The following is a 23,307-nucleotide window of genomic DNA, read 5'->3' as shown; positions in this document are numbered from 1 at the left end:
AAAAAAAAAAACTAGTTCTGGCATTGTATTTCTGTCTCAATTGGCTATATGCAAATCCTTCAACAAACAAAGCGTTCATAACAGTCTGTGTTTCTTTATGATTTTTTTTGGTTTAAAACAAAATAACAGCATGCTTTGATATTTACCTATTGCACAGTTCGTAAATTTTTCATTCTGTTCCCTTAAAGTAATTCCACTACTAGACTGAACAGCTCCACAGAACCCATTTTGGTCTGTTAGCTCAAGGACTTCTAGAACAAAATAATAACAATTAGAAAAAAAACTCTAATTAAACCATTAAATACAAACGTACTGAAATGGCCTTGGAGAATTCATGAGTAAACAACACTTGTTTTAAAAAAAACACCTCTGTAATAAAATACAGTACAGTATACAGATGATATACCATAATGGCTCCAGATGGAACTGTTACAGATTACAATAATGACTATAAAATGTTTATTAAGGGTTTTAAAATTGGAGGTAAAAAAAATAATCTGCAAGGGATATCTAAAGCAAAAAAAAAAAAAAAAAACAAACCAAAACAAAAAACACCCACCTACTTTAAAGGTTCTACCCACAAGCTGATTCATAATCAATACAAGTAATAAACATTACATCTGAGCAAGCACTCAACTGTAAGCCAACTCGTAGTGCCAGATCACTGCACTGTGTGTTACTGGTCTGTGTTCAGACTTACTGCATCTGTTGGAACACTGCAAGCTATCCTGATGATGGCCGGAGTATCAACACAGATTTTCAGTTTTCTTTCTCAATTTCTCCCTTTGTGTACTTAGGTGAGAGTGTTAACATTCTTACAACAGCTTTATAGAAGCAACAGAACACACATTTCTGTTATTAAATCAGCCTTCTAAAAATATAAAAATATTTGATATAGTGAAAATGTCTTTCAATCATACTTCAATTTTCATCGTTTTAATAAGGAATACCTAATTAGAACCATCACTTAGAATTATGATGTGCATTCAGTTGATTTCATGTAAATAGACAAACAGTTAAAAACATTTACTAAGATTAAATATAGTCAAATTGCAAAAACAAAAAATCTGACAATGCTGTCATGTGCTATTTCAAAGAGTGCATAGGACATATTTCTGCAGCAGTCAATACAGTAAAATCTTTTGATGCAATCCCAGGTCAAAGCTGTAAACATTCCTAATTGCAGTTTCTTGGAAACTTTTTGTTCCTTTCAAGTTTTTTATTAGCACATTGCACTGGGCTTTCCCCTGCCATTTTTTCCACCAGTTACAGACAGTATCATGATCCATCTTTAATCCTTCTGGTTCTTCAAAACTACTCAATAAGCATTTCTTCACTAGATTCAGGGTAGCAATCCTCTCCTTGCAGTGCGCAATGACACCTTCCACGTGCCATTGCTAGCAAGGCCCCCAGTGCATGATCTTGAGAAGCAGGCTGATGAGGAAGTCCGCTATGCCTTAATGGGATTTCCTGCAGGTTTTGGATCATAACCATACAGGAAAGTAGCTGCTATTACAAGGATGGCTCCAAAGAAAAAGACACTGAATAGAATAGAAACAGAAGAAAAAAAATGTTAGCTGGTTTTAGTTAAGTCAATTTTATTTATGTAATACAATCAAGGGACATTTTTCCTTTGGGAACAAACAAAGCATAAATTTTATTCAATTTATAATGAACAACATTATTTCCATATATTTCTTAGAGAAGAATGCAGGAAGAATTTGAAATAAAAAAAAACACATCCACAGACAAACAAAGTAATAATATATCATTATACTGACATATTTTGAAAGTTAAAGATAGCTTCATGGAATAACTCTCAAAGGTAATCAGACTGAACTTTATTTTTTTTTCATTTTGACTAAGGCTCTATGCAAAATTCAAGAAGGAGCTAAAGAATTGCATCTTCTGTAGTTACCCAGCCATTTTTAGCATCTGACATACATCACGCTGTTGGAGTTATGTTAGCTTTGAAGTCCAAAGCTTGTGTCAAAACTAACTACTGCTGCCCAAGAACCAGTTGCAAGTCAGTGTAAACTAAGTTTTGGCAGATGCAGAAAAATTTAAGGAAAGATAATAAAGACATCTTTTGTAGTGTGGTACAAAACCACACTACCAACTTTTGTAGTATGGGCCTTTCAAGTTGTTTTGATAGCTACCAGTACACGTTAGAAAAGAACCTTGTAATAACAACATGCTAATGTTGACAATCTGATTTTCCGTGCCGAACACTAAAAAAAATGTGTCACATGACAGGCAAACTGTATTCTCTGAAGGATTATTATATTTCAGGACATGATCCGTTGCAGCAGATTTAAGCACCTCAGCACTTTACATCTACTATCCCAATCAAAAATGTTTGCTGAAGTGAGAAAAACAATTAGGGAGTTTCAGTTCAAATAAATTATGTTGGCATAAGAACATACTGAAGAGTAAGTTCTATTAAACTAGATGGATTCAAGTTCTACATGCTGCTCTACCTCATTTAATTATTTACGAGTTTCCATTTTCACCATGCTTGCAGAGGCTAGTAAGTTACTTACTAATTTCTATTTGAACACACAGAATGTCTTAAACCTCTAACATTTAATAGTAGGCTACTTATAAATTAAGTTCCATTTTTAAGTCCCAGTCGTTGTTCTGCTTTCACAGAATCACAGAATCATCTAGGTTGGAAGAGACCTCCAAGATCACCGAGTCCAACCTCCGACCTAACACTACCAAGTCCTCCACCAAACCATATCCCTAAGCTCTACATCTAAACATCTTTTAAAGACCTCCAGGGATGGTGACTCAACCACTTCCCTGGGCAGCCTATTCCAGTGACTAACAACCCGTTCAGTAAAGAAGTTCTTCCTAATATCCAACCTAAACCTCCCCTGGCGCAACTTTAGCCCATTCCCCCTCGTCCTGTCACCAGGCACGTGGGAGAATAGACCAACCTCCACCTCACCACAGCCTCCTTTCAGGTACCTGTAGAGTGCAATAAGGTCACCCCTGAGCCTCCTCTTCTCCAGGCTAAACAGTCCCAGCTCCCTCAGCTGCTCCTCGTAAGACTTGTTCTCCAGACCCTTCACCAGCTTCGTAGCCCTTCTCTGGACTTGCTCCAGCACCTCCATGTCCTTCTTGTAGCGAGGGGCCCAAAACTGAACGCAGTACTCGAGGTGCGGCCTCACCAGAGCCGAGTACAGGGGGACAATCACTTCCCTGGACCTGCTGGCCACGCTGTTTCTAATGCAAGCCAGGATGCTGCTGGCCTTCTTGGCCACCTGAGCACACTGCTGGCTCATATTCAGCCGACTGTCAACCACTACTCCCAGGTCCTTCTCTGCCAGGCAGCTTTCCAACCCCTCATCTCCCAGCCTGTAGCTCTGTTTGGGGTTGTTGTGCCTCAGGTGCAGGACCCGGCACTTGGCCTTGTTGAACTTCATACCGTTGGCCTCAGCCCATCGGTCCGGCCTATCCAGATCCTCCTGCAGAGCCTTCCTACCCTCGAGCAGATCGACACACGCACCTAACTTGGTGTCGTCTGCAAACTTACTGAGGGTGCACTCGATCCCCTCGTCCAGATCATCGATGAAGATGTTAAAGAGGACTGGTCCCAGTACCGAGCCCTGGGGCACGCCACTAGTGACCGGCCTCCAACTGGATTTGACTCCAGTCCCCACGACTCTTTGGGCCCGGCTACCCTGCCAGTTTCTGACCCAATGAAGCGTGCGCCAGTCCAAGCCAAGAGCAGCCAGTTTCTTAAGGAGAATGCTGTGGGGAACGGTGTCAAAAGCCTTGCTGAAGTCAAGGTAGACCACATCCACAGCCTTTCCCTCATCCACCCAGCGTGTCACTTTGTCAAGGTTTTTCAAGCAGGACCTGCCTTTCGTCAACCCATGCTGACTGGGCCTGATCACCTGGTTGCCCTGCAAGTGCCGCGTGATGACACCCAAGATAATCTGCTCCATGAGCTTCCCTGGCACTGATGTTAAACTCACAGGCCAATAATTTCCTGGGTCTACCCTTCAGCCCTTCTTGTAGATGGGTGTCACGTTTGCTAGCCGCCAGTCAACTGGGACCTCCCCCGATAGCCAGGACTGCCGATAAATGATGGATAGTGGCTTGGCCAGCTCCTCTGCCAGCTCTCACAGTACCCTTGGGCGGATCCCATCCGGCCCCATCGACTTGCGTACATCCAAATGCTGTAGGAGGTCACCAACCATTTCCTTGTGGATTGTAAGGGCCACATCCTGCTCCACATCCCCTTCCACCAGCTCAGGGTACTGGGTGTCCAGAGAACAACTGGTCTTGCCGCTAAAGACGGCATTAAGCACCTCAGCCTTTTCTACATCTCTCATCACTAAGTTTCCCCCCGCATCCAGTAAAGGGTGGAGATTCTCCTTAGTCCTCCTTTTTGTGTTGATGTATTTATAAAAACATTTTCTGTTATCTTTAACAGCAGTAGCCAGATTGAGCTCCAGATGAACCTTTCTAATTTTGTCCCTACACATCCTTACAACATCCTTATAATCCCTCTGAGTGGCCTGCCCTCTTTTCCAAAGGTCATAAACCCTCTTTTTTTTTCCCTAAGCTCTAGCCACAACTTTCCGTTCAGCCAGGCCGTTCTTTGGGCCCGTGGGGGCAGACCGCTCCTGAGCCTTTAAGATTTCCTTCTTGAGGAGTGCCCAGCCTTCCTGGGCTCCTCTGCCCTTCAGAACTGCCTCCCAAGGGACTCTGCCAACCAGCGTCCTGAACAGCTCAAAATCTGCCCTCTGGAAGTCCAAGACAGCAATTTTACTGGTCCCCCTCCTGACTTTGCCAAGAATTGAGAACTATACCATTTTATGGTCACTCTGCCCAAGACAGCTCCCAACCAGCACATCTCCCACCACTCCTTCTCTGTTTGTGAACAGAAGGTCCAGTGGGGCACCTGCCCGGTAAGCTCACTAACCAGCTGCATCAGGAAACTATCTTCTGCGCTCTTCAGAAACCTCCTAGACTGCTTCCTCTGAGCTGTATTGCATGTCCAGGATATGTATGGGAAGTTGAAGTCCCCCATGAGGACAAGAGCCAACAATTTCGCAACTTTTGCCAGCTGCCTGCAGAATTCCTCATCCGTCTCCTCATCCTGGTTTGGCGGTCTGTAACAGACCCCCACCAGAATGCCTGGCTTGTTGGCCTTCGCGCCAGTCCTAACCCATAGGGACTCAACCTTATCATTCCCAGTCTCAGCCTCAAGTTCCACAACATCAAAACAATCTAATATAGAGATCCACACCACCAGCCCTCTGCGCTGCCTGTCCCTTCTGAAGAGCCTATAGCCAGTCATTGCAGCACCCCAGTCATGAGAGTGGTCCCACATTTCAGTGATGGCAACCAAGTCATAGCCTGCGTGCTGCACGATGGCTTCCAGCTCCTCCTGTTTGTTGCCCATGCTGCATGCATTGGTGTAGATGCACTTCAGCTGGGCCATTGCCTGCTCCCCCGGCCCTGACATTGTTCTCCCTGGCACACCTCTAACGAGCCTTATTCCCTCCCCGTCCCCCTCCTACCTAGTTTAAAGCCCTCTCAGTGAACCCTGCCAGCTCCTCCTGCTAGTACTGCAAATACTACTTTTAGATTTAAAAATAAAGTTTTATTTATATCAGAAATATTTTAAAACTAGGAATGTGTATTGTATGTGAGAAACATAGGTCCATTATGACCAACGGTCCTATTATGTACATTGACCTGGACAGGCTGGAGAAGTGGGCCCACATGAACCGAATGAGGTTCAACAAGTCCAAGGGCAAGGTGCGAGGCACCTGGGTCGGGGCAATCCCAGTCAGGAGCATAGACTGGGAGAAGAACACATTGAGAGCAGTCCTGCAGCCAGAGACTCGGGGATTCTGGTGGACGACAGGCTCGGCATGAGCTAGCGGTGCTCACTTTTAGCCACAAGGGGGAGGCCAGTTCAAGGAGCAGGGCTAACCGCAGTGCAAGGCAAGCATCAAAGCTAATGAGGAATGAGCTGAACAAACAGGGAGAATGGGTGGAGGATAGAAAGAACAGTGAACTAAAACATAGAGCCTGGAACAAAGAGGATGTTTTGTCAAAAGATGAAATTTGGGATTCAATTATTTGTGACCTGTAGGGTGCTCTATCTTACAGAAAATTTGATCTTGCCAATTATACTGCAAAATTTAAGTGATAGTTATGGTATGAAACTAATTTTTTCGGTGGGAGTTGAATCTAAATATTTTATAAAGGCTGGCTTATTTATTTATTTATTTTGAAGTTATATCTGGTAAGCATTAAGTTTTCAACTATTGCTTTTTTTTTTTTTTCTTTCCCCTCTATACACATGGAAAATAATTCTTACCTTGTAGGAACAAAATCCTGAAGCCAGAAATAGGAGATCAATGTTGACAGAATAATAGAGAGAGAAGTTGCAAATCCCTTTAAAATGTTGTCTGCATATTTTATAACAGCAGCAATCACCAGGCCTCCAAGTGCCTGAAAAATAAGTTTGAAAATGAAGTTTGGATTTCCAATGTGGTAATTCCACTGGGAGCACCTATTTTAACAACATACTCTTACTTCAAGACAAGCTTTTGTCTATGTCTAGAAACACTTATTTTCTGTTAGGTATATGCACTGTTGAAGATAAGTAGTGGTGTTTTTCAATTCCCAATAAAGAAGTTGTTTACCATATTACTATTACTAAATCAGTAGAAGAAATTCTTGTACTTTACACTTGCTTTTTTAGCCAAAGGAGAAAGGGCATACATTTTCTTTCATTTTTTTTAAGCATTTCAAAAGAAAAAATGCTTACATGCTTTCATGTTGCACAATAGCTGATCATATACTTGCTCTGAATTCTCCAGGTTTTTATTTAGAGGTTTATTCTAATAGTGCTGTATCAGACTTAACTATAGAATTCTCAGTAGCTTCAATTACACTCATTTCCCCAGTCATTTACAGAAATGTCCCCAGCTCACAAAGCATGATAGAGGATATCTTACCTGTAGAACAACAACTATCCAAGTAAGTTTATTATATCCTTGAAAAAATCCATTTTTTGATAGCTGTTCTCCATCATAAATGTATACACCCATCAGTCCAAATATGCTACCAAAAAATCCTGAAAGTACAAGATTGACTTAAAAACTTCAGGCAAAAAACATGCAAACAGGTTCCTTGTTCAAGGTCTGCTCACATGTACCTGATTTTAAAATAGGACTTGCACTTCCAACATCACCACACTCAAATGCAATCAGTGTTCAGATAGATCATCCCTTTAAAAAATCTATTTTCCACACTTAAAACAAGTTTTCCTTGTGTCCATTGTGACATTCTTATATCCGTATCTTCCATTACTTTCTACTGAAATTAGGTGATTTTTGTTTACGGCATGTAAAAAAAAAAACTCACTTAAGCACAGTTTTTCTGAAACTTGTCATGACTGAAGGCTGAAGTCACACTTCAGGAAGGAAAACCAGGGAAACCTTTCAGAGGAGGAGCTGGCCACTGGCATAGCAAAAGAGGGACCGATCAGTCCAGTTTTGGAAGCATCCCACTTCCAAGACCCTTGTCTAGCAGCCTCAAACACAATGAATGTTTACTAGCAGTGACAACATCAAAAGAAGAAACTGAGGTGAGTTTTTAAATTGGTGACTACAATGTTCTGCTATCAGACAGGAGACTTTCTGTAATCCCCTCAGGAATGAAGTGATGAAAGCATCTCCTCCATGACTGATCTAGGCTCTAGTCCTGAGCAGGAAAGGGGAATCACTTACTCCACTCCATTTCTGTGAAAAGCTGACTGCTATTTTCATTGATTTTTCTTGCATCTAAAAAGAAGGGCCTTGTTTTGAGTGAAGTGAAACCCTCAATTTGACAGGAAATACTTTTTTTTTGTAGACATAATAATTTAGATTTGACTCATATTAAACCAATTATTTCTCTTTTCTTGTTGAGCTGCTAAAATACAGAAACAAGAAACCAAGTATTTATACATCCAGGTAAGATACTAGCATGTGTTAGAAACTGAATGAGAACAGTTTTTCAAAAAAATTTTCAAATATTTTTTTCATTTTTTCCTACAGTTCTAATAAGTCTCTACGGATATGAAAATGAAAATCAGGTCGGATGTATGTTTTTTGTTCTTTGTATTTTAGGTAAAGCTCTTTTTCAAAGCTCTTGCATATGACTGACTTGTCTGTGAATGACGTAACATCTGAAGTGGGTAACTATCTTGCACTTGCAGAAAGGATACATGAAATTATTTCTGAAATGATAGTTTAATGTTTTAAATATTTTCTAAAAGCTGTATCAGGAAATCCTTTATGAAATATGACAAAATTAATTTCATTTCTGAACTGGAAAACAAATGTAACCAGAAACATATTCTACTGAATTTAGTATTGAAGCAAATTAAAAAAAAAATAAACCAGGTGATCTGATTTTCACGACTCTTACAAACATTTATGTCTTCATATATCAATTATTAGCGACTAGCTAATTAATTTTTTTATAAATATTAGCGACTAGTTAATTAAAAAAAAAAAAAAAAAAAAAAAACACCATCTCTTGTTTTTATGGTACTTTGTTACCTTTTACAAGACCCAGTACACAGCCTGATGAAACAAAACATCCTCATGGCTTAAGTCTACCGGACTGTGAATTTCATCAAAAGTCTATACTAAGTGTTGTAAAGTTCAAATTCTGCCCCAAAAATTCACTGAAATATGCAATAATAATTATTGCCTACAGGTGAGGACCACAGGTATCCCATTAGAGGAAGAAGGCAAGTCCATCGGTCCGTTGTGTTCCTATTGCAAAAACAGGAACAAAAAGATATTGCTGTTGTGGTATTTCTCATCTCATAAACTGGACAAGATTGCTCTGAGGTGAAGGAAAACACATTCAGGAAAATGGATCAACTCTGTTGTCATTTATATCTGTGGTCTAGAAGATCTAGAACGACTCTGGAAATAGAAAGTACTCCCTTACTAATAGGTGCAGGTGTTCACATAGTTAGGATGAACATTTGCACATACCTTTCTTTGGTGATTACACAGACAACTAAAACAAACTGACCTTTGTACTGAAATAATCATAATAAATTACCTCAGCTTTATTCACGAATGTATGAATTCTTTTTGTATTAAAAGTGCCAAGCTATAAAAACTTTCTATCCAGACAAGAGAAAAAATGTTAATTTTAAAATAGGTCTCAAAGCATTGTTTTAGAAACATATTTAGTTTTAATGTTCCTATGCTCTCTAATAAAAAGAAAAAATATGGAAAAGAAAAAGATAATATGTACATTTATCTGATTAATTAGTGCAAAAGACACAAAGAATATACAAAACCCTGCATAAGATAACATTCTTTAGACCATTTTAAATACAAATTCAATTCACATATTCCGGACAAAGTGACAAACACTCTATAATCAAGTTAAATCAAGAACTAGGTTGACAGTAGAAAGCAATTCCTAGAATTCTATCTAGCAGAGTTTAAACTACTCTTATTTATAAAGTACATGTATGCAGAATACTAAAATGTTTTCAGTATTTTGTATTTTTTGCACATTTATCTTAATTCTTCAGAATACAGTATTCCTGTTGTAACAGAAGACTAAAATTAAACTTACCAAGCTGAATGTTTCTGATCCACACAGACTGCTTAGTTTCCTTTAAAATTTTCTCAAAATAAACTCCAGCAAATCCACTAGAAAAGCATGCTATAAGAACTGCCATCAGGCCTACAAACTGAGATCCTGCTGAATGTTCCTTAGCAGCTGTTGCTTGAGAGTCTGAAGGCCACTGGATGTAAAAACAGTTATTCAAATGTCATTGTTAAAATAAAGTCATGAGCATCTACAACATGCAAGTTGTTTTTTTTTTCTCTTAAGCAATAATACCAGTTACTAAATGCAGACAATCACATGCTTGTAAGGTTTTACATTTTGCATCACAAATACTTCTAAAGAACTGCAAAATCATAACTTTTCTTTCTATGTATCTGTAACGAGTGAAGTTGTGACTCAGCTGGGAGAATACCTATCAATTTAAACAGGATTTTATCTGACATGTTTCTGGACTGTCAGCACTGTTTCTGAATCCCAGCATGATCCATCCTGGTTATTTGCAGTCACTAACTTTTACTACATGCCAGGTAGTTACCTATTCTCCATACAAATATAAATCAGAATACCACTTACAACAGCTGTCTTTAAAATGTGGTGAATTGTCTTTTGTGTGTGTCATACAAAATCACTCCTCAGTGTGAGAGCTAAAATATGCTGAACTTTGTGAAACTAAACCTTGCAATGCATCTAAAGCTAACAGAATAAACGGCAATGCCATGGGCAACAACGTATTGAAGAGACTGTTAATTACTGTCAGAATGTTCTGTTCTCATTTTTAATAATTAAATTTGAAAGTTCATAATGCTTGATCCTTAGAATTTTTTTAAAATCCTTATGATTTAAGATAAAGATTTCTAGGATATGCTAAAATCTGTTAAAAATTCTTAGAATAGCCTCATATCCCCAGATCCTACCCTCTGAAAACTACAAACCCCTGTAGCTGTATCATTTGGCATTAATTTTGCTCTCAAAATGGTTTGAGTAAATTTGCCATGGTGAAACTGTATCATAAGGCAAGCAGCAGGACTGTGCTATCGTGTAAGGCCTGTGAATCCAAATCGCTAACGTCAGAAGAAGTGTGCTAATAAATACTTGTAATGCTGTTATTTGAAGGATGCTCCAGAGGCCCAGCCACATTCTACAGCAGAACACATGAAGAGGTTGCTATCTTTTGCCTTCGAATCATTTCTGGTGTCCTCTAGCTCTGTGATTTGTAGCTCCTGGCTGTACTCTGCTACTGGCACAGAGGTGGTGGAATCAGGAAGCTGTATCATCAGGATAGAAACTCATGTTCCTTGATTAAACACATTACCCAGGCACATTACAAACCACCTGCTACTATTTACCTGCACAAATGCCACTCCTGTCATCAAAATTACTAATGACAGCCACTGGTATACGCCCAATTTCTTGCTTAACATGGACACAGAAAAGAGTGCCGTGGTAAGAATTTTCAGTTGATATGTAACCTAAAAGAACCCAGAAACAGTTATTACCACATAATTCATGTTTTCTTCCTTTTTCTTTTTTTTTTTTTTTTTTTTTAAAAAAAAAAAAAAAAAAGAAAGAAAAAAAAACCTTACGGAGCAATCCAAATGTACATTACCTGGTATGTGGCTGCATCTAGGTTTGACAATGCTACATACAGCAAGTTATTCTGAAGAGTATAAATTCCTGAAGGAATTGCAAGTTTAAGAGTTTCCATGGGCTTATTAAGGATTTCATCATGTAGCACTCTGTTCAGAGCCCGTAAATTGCACTCTACCAAAGAAACACAGAAATAGACATTAACTAAATGGAGAGGAACAAAAAAAAAAAAAAAGAGAAAAAGGAGAGAGCAATGTACTCAACATTATCACCCCCTTTCTGTAGCTATCACCACTATCAAGAACTCAAAATACTGCATAATGTTTGTTTGGTTCTCATAAGCCTCATTTTTTTAAAAGCCTCCTGCAAAGTGTCTTGCTGTAGTTAGTTCTGACTATCAGAACTAGAACAACTACTCAAACTATGTTAAGGTAAAACTTACTAATAATTACATATATATTTCAAGATGATACATTAAAGAACATCAGCTAAACAGTACACATTTAGGAGCCTACCAAGTCAGCAATATTTACGCGTACATAATGATGTTTTTAAATTACTGAAGACCAAATATGTATGTCAAGGAATTGGATAAATGCAGTACAAAATAGACAAGGTAAGAATGATATGAAATGCAAATATACTTTTTTTTGAGCTTAAGTCTTTGCTTCTTTCTGTATTAATGCAATTGCTTCCTTCCTCCAGCATCTGTCATTTTGTTTGCTATATGTTTCTACATTACCATTCATGTTTTTTCCTACTTCTATTTATGAATTTCCTAAAATGCCCGAAAAAACACAAGCTTCAAGCTGCTAGTAGAAAAGTTATTCTTGCATACCTTAGTATTCCTAGACATTTAAAGAGAATGCTCTTCAGCAAATATACAATACATTAGGCGTTGAGATGTGAAGAATGACTACAGTCTTTCCAAGAATACTTCTTAAACGAGAAGGAAAATGTTTTATTGTGGGCCCATACTCACATGGCTGCCTTGCAGTTGCTATTACAATACAGCATATTGATTACAAAAATTACTAGGTGCAAAATTTAACACATACTGCTGTCTTTGTAGACCAATAGAATACAGGTAAAAATCTTCAGAAGTTCAGCAAGAACTACTGCAGTAGAGGATAAGTAACGAGGTCCTTCTTCTTTCAGTGTCCGAGAGTAACGCATGGTCAACACTAGACTTGTGGTCTGAAAAACCAGGATGCTCAAGGAAAGGTACTTTAAATTGGTAGACATTTCTTGATTATTTTTTTCCTGAAACAGAACCAAAACAAACAAAAACAACAAACATATAAAAACAGGCTTAAAAGTTAACATTGCACGGATATTTCCCTTAGGAATCAGCATATTAAAAATGTTAGCCAGAGACCTCAGCCCGCAAAAGGAAACAACAAACCTAATCTGATATTTACAGAGAGAAAGGAGATTAACACTTTACAAATATTTTTAAATACGTGATTAGAAATGGGGACACGTATTAGAATATTAAACGTAACAGTTAATAGAAGAATACAGTGCAGTATTTCTTATCTGTTAAAAAAAAGTCAAATAAGGACTCCTAACTTACAATTAACTTTCCAATAACTGGTTTCACAAAAGAAATCTCTGAAGTTAAACCAGTCACAGTCCTTCTGAGCCTTCACCTATATAAGAGATATCTTCAAAATATAAAATAAAAAGCCCCATATTGCGGTACTGCAGAATGCTCGGTACACCTGCTGCAAGGAGCTATCCCCACAACAGAGAGGTGGAAGGAGGAGATTTCTCTCCCTCTCTCTGAAGAGCTTTTCAGGCTGCACTTTCTGCCCTGCTAGGTGGTGATGTGGCGGTTTAAGGCTGGGTGAGGACTGGCCTGCTTGAAGTGAGAATAAGGGGTGTGCCTGAAGCCGAAAGAACAGGAGAGTTGTGGGGAAGCAGGGTTGGACAGGAAGATACATAGGATGGTGGGCAGCAGGGGAAACAACACTAATTCTGTCCTGCTTATTATCCTGCTCAGAAAAAAATGAGTTGCATGTAAGTGACTGCACCTACTTTCTCATAGTGCATTCAGAACCACAAACCTTACACTAGTAAAATTGTATGCCCTTCATACCTAGAATGAACTTTCAGCAAAGCTGACATCGTTTCTTTGCCCTTTCCCACCAATTTGAGCACTAACGTAGTGCAGGAGACTAACAGAAAGCAATTCTGCTTTTGGAAGCACGATATATTGCAAGGAAATTCAAAAATGCACCACCGCCACTCAGAATGTTACATTGCTTCCTGATATTCTTCATACACCTTAAGTATGAAGAAAATCCATATATGCAAAAATGTTTCCCTTTAGAAAATTAAATCTTACAGTCTTCACTACCCACTTATTCAAAGAACAAGCAGTGTTTCATAATGCCAAAATAAAAGCAAACCAGTAACTAAAAGTTAACAGACACTTTCAAGTAAAAGAAAAATAGTACCAAGCCAATACATTGCATGCAGTTCTAATTTTTAGCGGTGTAAAGCTGCTGTGTAGTACTTATTGGATACATCTGCCAAAGCTGCCCCTATATGCGCTTTACATTTACAGAGTACACCATTTTTTACACAAATTCTGACTCTTAACTATCTAGTTTTGTACACACTGCAGAATGAGGTGCTGGAACCTCTAAGTATCTGCAACTGAAACTGAAGTGGTTTCTCTCTGACTGTACTTCTCTAACTAAAGATGCATTTCACAACGATTGTCATGGCTATTTTTTCAGAGGTCTGCAGAGCTGTGTTATTCAAATATTTCTGACTTGTCCTTACCCCATCTCTAAGCTGTAGACAATTTTTTTCAGTCAAGTATACAAAGTCAGCTGAGTGTCTATATGGCATCAATACTTAAGAGACACCTCAGTAACCTGCAAGCATCTATGAAGTGCCGACAGTCATGGAGGTACAAACTATGGACACATCCTACAATACATGGTTGTTAACCTCAAGAATCATACAGCTGCCAAAATATTTGCAAAAGCCTAATAGAAAAGGAGAAATAAAAAGATGCCTGCAGGCAGAAGCTGAAGAAGTAACGCACAAGAATTTCTTTAAGGAAACTTAACCAGAGATACTTTTGCATGAACTATGACTTCGTAGCTTCTTCTCTGAAGAAATGAATGCTGAAGGTGCAACTGCAGAGAACAGTATAAATCAGACAGAAATGTCACCCATGAAGAAGAAAACGACAGACAAAAGTTAAGTTTTGCTAACTTTTTCCAAAGAACAAGTTCTGATGGAATAACCCTGACACGAGGATAACTGTAACCATGCACCCCAAGAACAACGTGGAGAATAGTTAGTCAGGGAGAGGCACCTTTAGCAGTATATTTGCTATAGATGAGAACAAGGTGGAAGATGAAAAGGAACGGTTTCTCTGAAGCGATGAAGAGAGGGCATGAAAGATCAGACGTCATACCCTCTGGAGGAATACCAACACAACAGAGAAAATAGAGGGAGAAAAAGGAAAAGGAAAAATAATTCCACTGACAGAGAAGACAGAATTGAACTTTATAAAAAGGTCTGGCTATGCTACAGGAAAAAACTGATAGGCAAACACACATTTAGAGGCCAACTCACACCATTTCTATGCTGCTTTTCCATCTACCTAATTTTTTAGTATTGAGACCTGAAAATCTGGATGCACAAAGAATAATACGTGGTTATGATGAACAACACAATCTCATAAAAATACACTAAGAGAGAAGTATGTTTTTAAAAAACTTGGTGGTTTTCATTTCTGAAAAAGCTTCTGAACCAAATATAGGAAATGGGAACACACAGCTCTGCTGAACTGTGACTAAAATTTCGGCATTCTGGCATTTGTCACTGTAAAGTGACAAATTATTTTAGAAATGTTCACAGTTCTCGGAGTTCAGTAATTTCAATGAAATAGGTCACAGTAACAAAAAGTAACATTCAGATGCATTTCTTGCTGAAATCTAACTCTTTACTAAGCAGCTTATAGTATACTACGCAGTGCAAAAATGTATCACCAATACCTTGGTTATGAGCAAGCCTCAAAGCATTCAGTACGAAAGCCTACCAACAAGCACAGCAGGTTAGTAAGCCCCCCAGCAAATCCGTAAGGAGCACATACCACATCTTGAACTACAGTATTATTCCGATTAGTAATCATGATCCAAAAAGAGGGACCTTTCCCCACAGTAACAGTACTGATGTAATCTTGCTTCCAGAAACGCAGTCACAACTCTGCTTCGTCCCATTTACCAAGCTGCTTTGTGAAGCCAAACGTGTCCAAAAAAGCACTGGTAGCAGAACGTATTTCTTCACAATAATTCACCAAAGCAGTTTCAGAGTTTCCCAAATTCATAAAAAATTGACTTTAAGAGTCCAGTTTGATAGCTGAATAGATTAAAAGCCGTCTTGGCAGTGGTCAGCTTGACAGGTTTGCAGAGAACAAGTTTCATGATGTACTAAAACTAACTGGTTCACAGAGCAGGAACTTCTGATCCTTACATATACCAATGAACTAAGCACCCTCAACTGAGCAAACAATGTCTTATCAACTATCCTCACCTCTCTTCCCTGCTTTTATAACATTTGCTTATCAGTCCTTAAAACTTGGTGCAAACTGGGGACTGCATCCAGAAGATGAGGCAAGTACTGAACTTTAAACAGCTGAACTGTCTTCGACTGCAGTCACAGGAAGCTTAGATGTACAGATCACTGCCCGGGGCGTATCACCCATCTAGCCAGGAGTTCCTGCTACCCCCACTGCAATGAACCTTGCAGTCAGAAATGAAATTAAATACTGTTATCAGTAACAGCCTGCATCTTGAGGTCTTAATTCAGTAACAAAACCAAAGTTCCAGACCCGCTTCTTTTGTCCAGGGTTCCTCCCAGGCTGATTTCTTACCGGACTTTGGACAGGCTACTCAGTGCTCTGCAGCATGCATCTGTTCATGAACCACATTTACATGTGCTATTTCAAAGACCGGGTGTTCAGTGGTCACATTAACTCTGCGACTTTATTAGGCTCGTTATCTTTTTCTTTTATTAGTCTAGCTAAAAGAGAAAAATACAATACACCAAACTGCTCCCGCCCAGTTTACTCAGCGTACCGTGTAGCCGCACCCTACAGTAACAGCAAGAGCCACCGACGCAGAAGGTAGGGAAGAGGCGAGGGGCAGGCCAGCACCGAGAGTCTACCTGCAGGGAGCCAGGATGGTATTTCATCCGCTGGGGATGCCAGTGCACCGGTGGATAAAATGTACAGGGATGCTACAGGAGGAGCTGTTCTCCTCCAAAACAAAAGGGAGAAGGATGTGGAAAAGGTTTTGCAACATGAGAAAATGATAAAAAACCAACTATACAAGAAATACTGACCTCCAGCTCATAAAATGTCATACTGTGCGAAGTCTGAAAAATAACCGTTAGAAGGAAGCAGACTTTTAGAAGTGTAAAATCACCCAGTTCCACTTCATAATATTCTTTCAGACAGAATGAATGTATTTCTGACTTGCAGATTTTCATTTCCTTTAGTAACTTCTCTACTACAGGTTAAAATGTTACATCTTAAGTTTGACTTTAATATCATTCTTACACTCTCCTTCATGAAATACTGGTAAACTACTGGTTACAGAAGTAATATATTAGGTCAAAAGGAATACAATCAATTTGGCTTAATGGACAGTAAACAGAGGGTGTATTTCATTTTCCTCTCTCTGTTCTTGAACAAAACCCACAAATATTATCAGAATTTACTATATGAGCAACAAGAAGAAAATCAGAGGACTTAAAACTTCTGTCTCTTAAAGATCTGATTGTATAAACTTTTGAGCTTCTCAGCTGCTATATATCCACAGCAAGAGAATCTTGCACAAAATTAAGGATTTATTTAAGAGTTTATTCCATTCTTGAGTTTGTAGGAGGCCTCCAAATCTAACAGAGTTACTGTAGCTACAGATACCTAAACCACTAAAAAAGAGAATTCTAGCAGGAAATACGACCAACCTATTTTAAATAAAACGCCTCATTAAACTCAGAGACAAGAGATCATCTTGAGACGTTGTCCAAGGGTGTTTGAGTTACACTGCATATAAGGAGATCCCTTCCGCAAGCCTGGTCTGACACCGTGGGCAAGAACGAAAGAGCACAGGGTGATCACACCGGTCCAGGTGCTCCCTAAATTTCACACCGTGATGATACAAAGAAATTAAGATAACGTACGCACAGAACCCTTAAGACTCAGCGTTGTCTAACACAACGTGTCTTATTTGATCAGCATGTTTTAGACTCGTTGAATTTTTAAGCTCTTGCATTTTCTCATTATTTGATAATTTTAAAAAAAAGATTTCAATTCATGCTCAAATGATCCAGATTTCACTTGACTATGCATTTCTTTAGCAACTATAGACTACCCTAAATTAACTAGTATTCTGCACTGTATGTCACTAACTCAGTTTCAATTACTAGAAAGCTTTTCTTACAGTCACTGCAGCAGGCTCACTTTAAATGTATTAAATTTAACTTTCCTTACGTTTCTGAAACTTCAGGGGTTTATACAAAAAATTCAAAAGGAATTCAGCACCCAAAATAAACCAAACACACAACACTATCCTGAGAAGCAGATAAAACAAAGCAGTTAAGTATGAATTCCAGCAAGTCAGAAGAAAAGCAGAGGTTAAATTCCCAGATTAAAACAATCATGTCCCCTCCATGAAATGACTGTAGCAATCCACGGCAATTATTCCATATGCTACCTGCTGGGTAAGAGACACAATAGGCTGCGTTAGTGAGCGGCAGGTGCCAAGTAACTCACTGTAAAACACGATCCCAAAGTCACACAAAGCAGGTTGCGGATTAAAAAGGAAAGGCCTTCCTAGGTGACAGCCTGGGAATAATGCCCTGGGTCAAGAGCAATCACAGACTAACAGAAAATGGTGAAATGAGGCCTTCCCACAGCCAACAGAAGTAGCATGTGCATTATTTTTCTACCCATTTACCAAAAGATTGGTCATAACAATAACTTCTAAGGGCAACTGTATCTACTCCTCCCTATCTTCTAAACAAGCAAGTTAAAACAAAAACAAAACCAAACCAAAACTAAAAATTGTATGATTCCCAACTTCCCAGTGACAGCACTGCAGGAACTGCATTGCTCCCAGCCCAGTTGTGCAGCATTTTCACTGCTGAAGGTCTTCTACAGTGGAAGTTGCTGCTGTGGCTTGCTCTTATTCCGTCTTACTATTAACGACCTTAAGAGTGCTTAACCAAAGAAAAGGCAGTCACACAGTTACAAAGCTGACAGGATTTGCCAGACTCTTAACAAATGCAAAAGGAAAAGTTGATTAAGTTTTGTGTGCCAGTACACAAGTTCTGTGTTGGAGACCTGCCAGAAAATAAACACTGATTAAGTCTGCCTCAGAGAAGGGGAAAAAGAGGAAAGTGAACAGTACCGTACACTAATTCATTCTGGTGGAACGGGCATGGATGCACTTCCTGGGTGGAAATCTTTGAAATCGACACCGCAGATTAAAGAAACAGGACTGTGTTCTCACATTTCTCAGAAGGAACGTGAACCCAATACTGCTGCTGTTCCTACACAAAAACAATAAGCTGGCAACAAAGAGGGAAAGCACAACAGGGAGGCAGAGTGAGAGCTAGCTCACAGAACCTGAAGAACTTCTTTTTCTTTCCCCCCACTAAAACTCTTCCTTCTCTGTCTTACCATGTGCACTGCCCTCTTCCCTGGGTCGGATGGCATGCAAATAGCATGCTGCTTTCTGTAACCCAGCTACATTCCTCAGAGGGAGACTCTGTTCCATAAAGTGTTGGTTTAGAAGCTATCGGGCTCAGTATCGCCTTCTTTACACCTGAAAGCAGTACCTAATACAACGGATAGTTTATGTATGTAAATAAATATTCCAGATGGTACTGAGGAAGCGAAGACCTTTCAGAATCTGGTAAGTGCTGCCGAACTGGTTTCTGAACAGGATTTTACACGCAAACAAATATTTAACTGCTAAATTTGGATTTCTGTCATTCAATATTGCACCTCTTCCTCATTCTGCCCCAAATATGTAAATCTTTCACGTGTCTGTCAATTTTATGAAAACCATAATAAAGCTGTAAATATTTGTACTAACCTCAAAGCTGGTACTTCTAATGTTTAAAACGTCACTATTAATGCTTTCCATCTTCCTCATACTGGACAGAGGTTTCACCTCTGTTCCCTCACATAAACTATCTATACTTGTCAACTTATCTTGCTCCTGCATTTGTTTTCCAGTTTGTTACTCATTCTTCTTGCTGGATACTTTATAATGTGAATTAAGTGCACTGCTTTTCTTTAAGCTTGTATTCTTCTAGTAAGTATTATAAGAGCAAATACTCTAGCAGAGTTTTTCCCTTTTTCTCCTAGCAAAAAGTGTTTAACAATGTTTTTTCTTTTTGTTTTCTCTCCAAATGAAGGTTTCATTATAGTAGTAATTCCAATTTCTCCTTTTACATTAAAAAAAAAATGTTAACTAGTTAAAAAATAAAAATAAAAGCATCACTACTTTCAAACAATACTTCATGAGAAGGATATCAAGCACAACACAGTAGAACACTGATGGACCTAGCTCCTGAAATGTGGCCTTCTAAAAATCATGCTGATGATAAAAGGTAATTATATACAGAGCAGTTACACATTAAAATGTAATTGCTAAAGACCAGCCAATGATTTCTTCTCAACTTTGGTCCAAAAACGTAGGCTTTTGCCAAGGATACTGGAAAGATCTATCAGTGATTCACTGGCATATCATTCAACCAGGAAAAGTCTGACGTTGCCAAGTCTAATAAAGAGGATGCAATTACATATTAACTAATATCTAATTTCAAATAATGCCACAGATTGCTCAGGACTTTGGTAAGGTTTTCTTCCATATTCACAAAAAAACATGCAGAATGTAACACTGCTTTGTTGTTGTTGTTGTTTGTTGTTGTTTGTTTTTTTGTTTTGTTTTCTCTTTTTAATGACCACACAAAGGATTTTTCTTTTTTTGCTTGGGAAAAAAATCACCATTCTAATCTACATATCAGAGAGAAAAGTTGAGAATTGTGACTCTCAAATGTAAGACAAATTTTCAGTGTGGCTAAATACACTTTAACACCCCAACCCGGCAAACCAACAAACCCCAAGCCAACCAAAACTTCATCCTTTACAGCAAAGCTAAGAACCCAAAGATAAGATTTTTTTTTTTTGACTGATGAGAATCTAATTTGGTTTGATGAGTGTTCAAGAAATCGCATATTGAGTATAAATATTTGGTGCTTGGGAAATACAGGCCCTCATGGAACTAAATCTACCTTCAGCACTGCTTATAAGATAAAAGACTTTTTATATGTGCACAGTAGTGCAATAGTTTTATATTGACTCAAGTTATTAAGCCAACGCCTGCCTGCCAGCATGGAAATTTGATACAACCTGCCTCTCTCTTTTTCAAACAGTACACACACTGCATTCATTGTACAGGTCACAGTATGGAAAGATACTCGTAGTCACACTCAGACTCTGAGAGCAAGCAGGCAGTCAGTTCTGTTTTAGTTCAAACCCATCCCTCCTCAAACACACGTGAGTGCCACATCAGGCTGGGGATGAACTGAGGCGCTGCCCCGCTGCAGCTCCTGCAGAGGTGTCAAGTCAATGACGTGGCTCGATTTAAGGTGCTGAGAGAGCGAACGCTGAACACAGCTGGGGTTCAGCTACAGCTCACGGTTATGCACTTATTGCAGAAAGCTAGTAATTACCAATAAATTTAAACAGCTAAGCAGTGTACTGAAGGGGTCTGAATATAAGACAAGATTCAAAAGTGTGAATGGTTCAAATGGGAAAATCCCAAACTCCTCACCGTCATATGCTCTTAGGCTGGTTCCTAAGGGGTACACATCTTAATCCCTCCTCCCCTGCAGTCCAGCTGTGCAGCCTCCTGAGTTCCAATGAGGGCACTAAGCCTGCGGAAGCAGCATAGCCATGGACTGAAGTAACTGATGAAGAATAAGCCCAGATGGCAAGCCATTCACAAATAATATAAGAGGAATAGCTAGCTACATGTAGCAAGCTTGTCCCAGAGATCAAGAATGTGTTGCCCTGATTAAACCATGATTTCATTCCCCTAGGTACCTGGTTCAGATGATCCCTGTCTTTTCTGTGTTATTACAGAAAGCACCATAACCACCATAAGGAAATGCAGGATTGTTAGGTATATAGAGCAACTTCTAAACATATTGCATTAATCAAATCAAATTTATACTTACTTCTACCACAGCCTTTCCCCAGACCTATGTTTTCACTACACACTCTGCTTCCACACACCAGAACATAATGCATCCCAAAGCAATGGATCCTTATCTCCCAGAAGGAGAGATAACGGACAAAGGAGCCGTGAGTTACAGTTTTCCAAAGGAAAGGGTTATTGTAAGTCAGCTATCACCTGCCTCAAACTCATTCTGCAGCCCCTAAAATTTGGTGCCACTTACTCCTTGGTAAAAGAAAAGCATGAGTTACGGAGCTACAGCCTGCTGCGGCTAAAGTCACAGAGCTGGAGCCTACTCTAGCAGCCTGTCCACACAGCAGCACTTTCTGTGGAGTCTGCTGAGAACTGAACAGGTCAGGCCCTCTGCGCCCACATGCAGTGAGCACGAAGGGGTCGTGCACAGTGCCCGCGGAGAAAGGCACCCCAGAAATTCTGGGAGAAGCAGTCCATCAGCTGATGTTTGTTCCCACACCCATTTTGTCAGTCTGCTCCCAAGTTCTCTGAAAGCAAGGCTTGCCTTCAACCCCAGTACTTCTACGCAGAGGCCACCACAACTGAAAAGCTTCCCAATGGGTGCTCACTCAATTTTAGGGAATTTTGTTGCATATCGTTAAGGCCTGTTTAGGTCTCAAATAATACAACCCCCAGCGCAGAAAGCTGCCTCAACCTTCTCTACCAAATAATTCCTTAGAAGTCTTTCCCCTGGTTTCCAGCTCTCCCTCATTCTCATTTAGGACAGATTTCACACGATTCCCTACGATGTGACACAGCTTGCAGTACGCTTTGATGTGTATCTTCTGCCTTCCCCCCTATCCCGTGACACACATCCCACCGCGCTCAGTACCTCTGTGTGTTGTGTTTCTCACCTGAGCTTCGCGCTGCCGCAGCCCCTCTCGCCTCAGCACCTGGCCGTGAAACGGCGGGGCCCTGACACCCTCAGGAGCCGCGCCTTCGGGACCACCTCACGCACAGCAGCGCATCCAGCGCGGCCAGCGCCTGCCACAGGGCGCCCCCAGGCCGGCAGGTGAGGCAGCAACACCCTACGGCACGGCTGCCTCGCCGCCCCGGCCTCCCCACCTCCCCTTCCCCAGGCCGCCCCGCTCGCAGCGCTCCCCTCACGCTCACGGCGCCGCCGTTCCCCTCCCGGCCCCATTCCTCCCCCCAGACCCGCTCCCACCCCCCACCAGCCCCACACCTCCCCCGCTCCCCCGGCGGAGGCCTCCCTCAGGCCTCCCCCCTCGGCCCTAAGCCCGGCCCTGCCCCGTCTCCCACCTGCGGGCGCCCCGCTGGCCCCTCACGGCCCGGCCCCGGTCGCTGTTTCCGGGCGCCGCGGTCCCGTCCCGCAAAGGCTCCGGCTGCAGCCGCGGCCCCGTCTGCTTCGTTCCCAGAGCCGTGCCGGGCCGAGCCGTGCCGGGCCTCGCCTCCCGCCCCGCCCGGCCCCCGGGGCCACCGCCGTGTGAGGGCACCGAGCCCCCCGGGGCCTCCCCCCGCGAGGGGGCGGCCCGGCAGGGAAGCAGCGGTGCGCCCGGTGAAGGAGCGCTACGCCAGCTCGCAGTGGACTCTTAAATTAAAACAGCGTTATTTTAATTGTCGATCCAATAGTCAAGATCACATTCATATCCGGTATGCTTGAATTACGGCTTCAGGGGTTCAGGTTAACGCGCAGATGGGTGGCAAGGGAGGGCGCGTCCCGTGGGCTGTGACACGAGGGACAACGCCGGGGGAAGGGCGGGCTCCAGGGATGCTCGTGGCAGAAGGGGAATACAAATATACTTCGTGAGTTGTAGTTGCAAACCGTAGGAGACAATAAATA

The 23,307-nt window shown here is 40.7% G+C and overlaps 1 protein-coding gene across 3 annotated transcripts; it reads right to left on the bottom strand.

Annotated features, from left to right (window-relative positions):
* Positions 1-22,923, bottom strand: SLC35A3 (solute carrier family 35 member A3). Of its 3 annotated transcripts, XM_035333049.1 has the most exons (9): positions 15,336-16,122; positions 13,041-13,046; positions 12,270-12,475; positions 11,231-11,385; positions 10,971-11,093; positions 9,628-9,799; positions 6,993-7,111; positions 6,350-6,483; positions 1-1,541 (listed from the first exon to the last, which is right to left on the bottom strand). In XM_035333049.1, the coding sequence occupies exons 1-9, from the start codon at positions 15,368-15,370 to the stop codon at positions 1,451-1,453; spliced, it is 1,041 nt and encodes a 346-aa protein (XP_035188940.1). In that variant the 5' UTR covers positions 15,371-16,122; the 3' UTR covers positions 1-1,450. The 3 variants fall into 3 exon arrangements, with proteins under 3 accessions (XP_035188940.1, XP_035188942.1, XP_035188941.1); XM_035333051.1 differs by lacking the exons at positions 13,041-13,046; positions 15,336-16,122 and adding an exon at positions 22,767-22,923 and having other exon boundaries at positions 12,270-12,474; XM_035333050.1 differs by lacking the exons at positions 13,041-13,046; positions 15,336-16,122 and adding an exon at positions 19,463-20,173 and having other exon boundaries at positions 12,270-12,474.
* Positions 22,924-23,307: the final 384 nt, after the last annotated feature.

This window comes from Oxyura jamaicensis, chromosome 8, assembly GCF_011077185.1.
Source record: "Oxyura jamaicensis isolate SHBP4307 breed ruddy duck chromosome 8, BPBGC_Ojam_1.0, whole genome shotgun sequence".
Lineage (NCBI taxonomy): Eukaryota > Metazoa > Chordata > Aves > Anseriformes > Anatidae > Oxyura > Oxyura jamaicensis.
The sequence above is the reverse complement of the archived record's forward strand: the minus strand, read 5'-3'. Positions and strand labels throughout refer to the sequence as shown.